Source organism: Galeopterus variegatus, unplaced genomic scaffold (assembly GCF_000696425.1).
Source record: "Galeopterus variegatus unplaced genomic scaffold, G_variegatus-3.0.2 Scaffold4742, whole genome shotgun sequence".
In the NCBI taxonomy this organism is placed as follows: domain Eukaryota; kingdom Metazoa; phylum Chordata; class Mammalia; order Dermoptera; family Cynocephalidae; genus Galeopterus; species Galeopterus variegatus.
The window spans coordinates 124,176-129,942 of NW_007730853.1; the positions used below are offsets into that span (position 1 = coordinate 124,176).

The window sequence follows — 5,767 nt, forward strand, 5'->3', positions numbered from 1 at the left end:
CTCGTATATGGATTGAGCCCTTAAGAAGCAAGATTTGGAGGTCATCAAAATTAGTATGTACAATGCACGTAGCAGTCATTTCAAACTACCTGCAGTGCCTTGCTATTTTATTTAAAGTCTAGCATAGGCATAAAAAGATGGAAAGATATGATGTTCTCAAGTACCTTGCAATGTCACAATCAAGATCTGCACAGGTAGCAGAGTGGAAGCAATGAAAATGACTGGTGAGGTAAAAAAACTTCAGAATTGAGAACTTGTGAAGTCCCAGTTTGCTAGGAGGCCAAGGCTGGTGGGGAGAAATGCTCATTCCAGGCATAGAGAAGAGCCCAGTGTCACAGTAAGGGTACATGATGTGTTCTGGGAGTGACAAGTACACAGGCACAGTGAGGGCAGGGGGTATGAAGGGAGAATGCAGAAAGGCTGGATAACAGGAAGGGCCAGGTCATTATTTTTTTGGTGGCAACTGATTTTTTCTGAACACTTTATTTTAAAAATCCCAGTATACAGAAAGCAGATGAAACTGTGCTTCTCTGGCTATGGAGTGTTTGCTGGTGGCAAGACCCACTTACAGAGCCTCTTCCCCCACTCTCCCCACGACTATCCTACTACAGTGCCCCTGAGGCCCCTCAAAGGAACCCTAGGGTTCCATGGAACAAAAGGTGAAAATTACTACCAGAGGCACGCTTTTTTACTTGTGCTTTAACTTTTTCTATTTTTTCTATGTATTAACTTATGACATCTTTATATATGAAATTACACTCTCAGTAATCTTACCTTTGAATCTCCTTCAGACTTTCTTCCCATTGCTAGTCTACAAAAGGCTGTTTTGTTAGATCAAAAACTTACCAGAACTGGTTGACTCACGGCAGCGTTATTATGGCCCGGTCCCAGATATTTTGGGCATGGTTGACCTGGTGATTCTTCATTTCCATTTCTGCATATTTCAGCCAGAGTGTTATATTTCAATAGTCTACATCTAAAGCACGCTCGTATATGGATTGAGCCCTTAAGAAGCAAGATTTGGAGGTCATCAAAATTAGTATGTACAATGCACGTAGCAGTCATTTCAAACTACCTGCAGTGCCTTGCTATTTTATTTAAAGTCTAGCATAGGCATAAAAAGATGGAAAGATATGATGTTCTCAAGTACCTTGCAATGTCACAATCAAGATCTGCACAGGTAGCAGAGTGGAAGCAATGAAAATGACTGGTGAGGTAAAAAAACTTCAGAATTGAGAACTTGTGAAGTCCCAGTTTGCTAGGAGGCCAAGGCTGGTGGGGAGAAATGCTCATTCCAGGCATAGAGAAGAGCCCAGTGTCACAGTAAGGGTACATGATGTGTTCTGGGAGTGACAAGTACACAGGCACAGTGAGGGCAGGGGGTATGAAGGGAGAATGCAGAAAGGCTGGATAACAGGAAGGGCCAGGTCATAATTTTTTTGGTGGCAACTGATTTTTTCTGAACACTTTATTTTAAAAATCCCAGTATACAGAAAGCAGATGAAACTGTGCTTCTCTGGCTATGGAGTGTTTGCTGGTGGCAAGACCCACTTACAGAGCCTCTTCCCCCACTCTCCCCACGACTATCCTACTACAGTGCCCCTGAGGCCCCTCAAAGGAACCCTAGGGTTCCATGGAACAAAAGGTGAAAATTACTACCAGAGGCACGCTTTTTTACTTGTGCACTACCAGAGGCACGCTTTTTAGGCCCCTCAAAGGAACCCTAGGGTTCCATGGAACAAAAGGTGAAAATTACTACCAGAGGCACGCTTTTTACTTGTGCTTTAACTTTTTCTATTTTTTCTATGTATTAACTTATGACATCTTTATATATGAAATTACACTCTCAGTAATCTTACCTTTGAATCTCCTTCAGACTTTCTTCCCATTGTGCATATTTTATCCAGTTACTAATCATAGTCCTTTTTTTTTTCGTACGTTATCTTCAAAAGTCTGGAAGAAGGCAAAAGGATCAAATTAAAGGGTAAACAAATAAAAATGGCATCATCCTTTGCCTGTTATAAGCCTTGTCCTAAAAAGGTTATTCATTTTGTTCTTATTTAAGAGAAATTACATCCTGATATCTTTGAGGAATAAGAAACCCACTACACAGAAGGTTATAATCACAGGTGTTTCTTTAAAATCTTAACTATAAACAAAGAGAAAATTTAGATATAAAGAATTATTAGCAGAATTGTTGATATTTTCTTTTGTTGCCCATGACAACGAAGTGACACTTTAATATACTCTATACTAGTTCCTAATAAAAAAAATGTTTGTGAATGTTACCTATAAGTCCTCTCAGTAATTCTCAGAACTTCATACATAACTCATTGAGAATAACAAATAAGAACATACAACAGGATTAGTGGTTTACAATAATCCCACATTCTAGAGTGAGGAGGTCAAATCAGATCCCAAAGTCTTCTCATGATTCTTTCCCAGGTCACAACTCTTCGCACAGAAGGTGACACAGACGGAAGAACACAGTGCAGCCCTAAGTTTCAACCCCTCTTCCAGTCCCAGTTGTTCCACTTGTTAAACTTCTACCCATCTTTGATTCAGCCCCCAACATTATGTCTCTGGTAGACTTGACTTCTTCATACTTTAAACAGACAACTCATGCAAGTTTTATACAGTTCAGCAAAATGCAATTATCTGGTAATTAGAAGTTATATTATTTATATGCCTAGAAACACTAACCTCATCTTACCTTGCAGACTCTAACCAATGAAGGACTTTTCAAACTTTAACCTACAAATTCTTAACATTTAATAGACTGAAAGATATCACCCCGACTGACCTTCCTTTTCCTTAGTTTGTAATCATTTAATTCTTCTTCATCTGTGATCTTCTGCTGAGGTGGAGGTGGAAGCAGCTCAAGTTCTCTTTCTTTAGCTTCTCTTAAGAGTTGTTCTGCAGTTATCTGTACTTCAGCCGGGGCTTTGTTTTTCACCTGTTAAGAAAGAAGACACTTCTGTGTCTGATATATGCTCTTCACACAAGGTTTAAGAAATAAACATACATTTTTTAGGATGTGAACTTCAAAAGTATTATCACAAGACGACCTCTTTGTATGACATGTTCCCATATCTATTTCAAAGCCATAGGTAAAAGCCTCAAGAGAAAAAGGTGGCAAAAACAGTATCAGGTTTTCCCTTTTTGATGACTATAATAACAAACACTGAGGCTGTACAGGTAAAATTCTTACCAGACGTTTTGCTTTATCAAGATATGTACCACATCTTATCCAGCATTCCAACCTCTACTTAGAGAATTCTTCAACTTATTTTAATGCCCCTAGTGGACGACTGAGTTTGGTTTTTCATGGCATTTCAAGTCAAAGAAAATATTCAATAAGTTCCCGTTATTAGACCATAAGCTTCTGGAAGTCTTAGAGCTGTGCTGTCCAATACAGATGCAACGAGTTACATGTGATGGAGTCCAAATTAAGATGGGAGTAAGTGCAAAATACACACTGGTTTTGATGACTTAGCATGAAAAGAAGAATAAATTACCTCACTAAATTTTTTACATTAATTACATGTTGAAATAATAATATTTTGGATACATTGGGTTAAATATATTATTAAAATTAATGTCACTTGTTTTTTGTTTCACTTTGCGTTTGCTTTTTAATGTAGCTATGAAAAACTTAAAATTACATGCGTGGCTCCCATTGTATTTCTATTGGACCAGTGGTACCCAATAAAAGTTTATGGAATTGAATTATAAGCAATATTATTTAATGCCATGTGTGGAGTAATGCAGTGTTAAGTGCTTTATATGCATTCCTCTGGCCATCACGTAAATGGATACATAAAGGTCAAGCTCAAAAGAGCCACCTGCGCTGGAGAAACAGAGAGGAAGACTACCTGTAACGTTTTAGGACAAAGCCTGCCACATATTATGCACTTGGTAAGCATCAGCTATTGATGGGTATATCAGATAAGTCTATTATTAATATTAACTTAAACTACGCCATTTCACAATCCCTGTACCCTACTCTCATTCCCTCCACTATCAGCTAGGCTAACTCCAATCCAGCCTTCAAGGCTCGGCTTCCTCAGCAAAGTTTACTATAAAGACCCCTCAGCAACCCCATTTATTGTCGCCCACGGCGTATTCTACTTTGACTCAGTAACATCTCGCCATGTGGCCGTTTTACACTTGCTCGCGTTCTCAGTACCTCTCCTTGCCCACCTAAAAGCGTAGCTTCCCAGCGCCTAGCGCAGAGCCTGGCTCGCTCAGTCTTTGCTGAATGGCCCCACGACTCCTCACGCAAAAACCCCTCCCCAGGACCCCAGAACCCAGGCCGCGCCGACGCGGGCCGTGCTCCGGGGTCGAGAGCCTGCGCCCCCCACCCGCTGGCCCTGCCTCTCCCTGTCCCCCTCGGCCCCGCACGCGGTGAACCCGCCCCAGACGACACAGTCTCCAGCCCCGGGCACCACCGAGGCTGCGGCTGGGGAAAGCCCTTCTCCTAGGCCTCCTCCCGCCAGGCCCCTCGCTGTCGCCTACCTTGGCGACTTTGGGAATCCGCTGTTTCCCAGCCGCGGTGGAGGCCGCCATGTCTGCAGCAGCGGACCCCCGGGAGGCCCGCCTCCCCTCTCCCGGACTCTAGAAACCCACTCGGAGGGATCGTTTGTGCCCCAAAGCTTTCCCACAACAAGCTGGCTCCCGGAGCCGGAAGTAGAAGTTGTCGAACTGACCTTTGACCTCCCGCACGCACCGTTACGTGACAGCGTCGTTTCCGTGGTAACGTGGTAACTGTCCTCCTTGGAAAAGTTGGTCCAGCGCGGCGTCCTGGAGTTGCGGTTGAGAGTCTTATCTAAAGTTCTTGGCGAGAGAAAAAATGGCGACGGGTCTGGAGCGCACGCGTCAGGAAACAGCGTGATCCTGAGAGCTGTGTGCTGTGATACCAGAGTATTGACTGCATTTCCAAGAGCAACAAAGGACGAATAAATCTTTCAACAACGATCCTACATCGACAAATAAGCGGCAGCGGGTTCGAGGTTTTGGAGCCGACACGGAGAAGGACTCCTGGGGGTGCCCAGGCCCGGCTGCGGGAACAATATTGGCGGCCCACAATTCCTTAAGTTATTTCTCTTACATTTATAACTATAATCAATGATTTAACAAATGAATATTTGATTTAATCATCTTTGGCCTCTACTCAAAGACACAAACACCTTAGAATACTTCTGATCACCACCCTCCCATCTCACATGTTTTTGTCATCTGCTAATTCAGTTCAGCTTTTTAAGAAAAATTTATCATTATTACTTTTCTTTCTGCTATCAATGCTTATTTAGATACACGATTTCTCTTACATTTATAACTATAATCAATGATTTAACAAATGAATATTTGATTTAATCATCTTTGGCATCTACTCAAAGACACAAACACCTTAGAATACTTCTGATCACCACCCTCCCATCTCACATGTTTTTGTCATCTGCTAATTCAGTTCAGCTTTTTATTTTTAAGAAAAATTTATCATTATTACTTTTCTTTCTGCTATCAATGCTTATTTAGATACACCTGTATGTTCACCTTTTTATCCCCCAGCACTTCATCTTGTATTCCACTGCTTTTTCAATTTTATTCTTCCTGAAATACACCTTTTCCTAGTTCTTGCAACAGAAAGAAATACTGCTTTACAATAGTATTTAGAAAAGAAAGAAAGAAGGAAAGAAGAGCAGAACTGTGGTTACTAGAGGAGGAAAGAGGAAGGGAGGAGGGGGATAGTGAGAGGCTGTTAATG

General features: G+C 41.7%; 1 protein-coding gene across 1 annotated transcript in view; it reads right to left on the bottom strand.

The window, feature by feature from the left end:
- CRNKL1 (crooked neck pre-mRNA splicing factor 1) overlaps window positions 1-4,682 on the bottom strand; it is a 12,466-nt gene extending 7,784 nt beyond the window's left edge. Inside the window, 5 exon segments of the mRNA XM_008588254.1 lie at window positions 865-1,005; window positions 1,860-1,930; window positions 1,933-1,953; window positions 2,804-2,956; window positions 4,519-4,682. Coding sequence (XP_008586476.1) covers window positions 865-1,005; window positions 1,860-1,930; window positions 1,933-1,953; window positions 2,804-2,956; window positions 4,519-4,569 — 437 coding nt within the window. The 5' untranslated portion in view covers window positions 4,570-4,682.
- Between the last annotated feature and the right edge of the window lie 1,085 nt (window positions 4,683-5,767).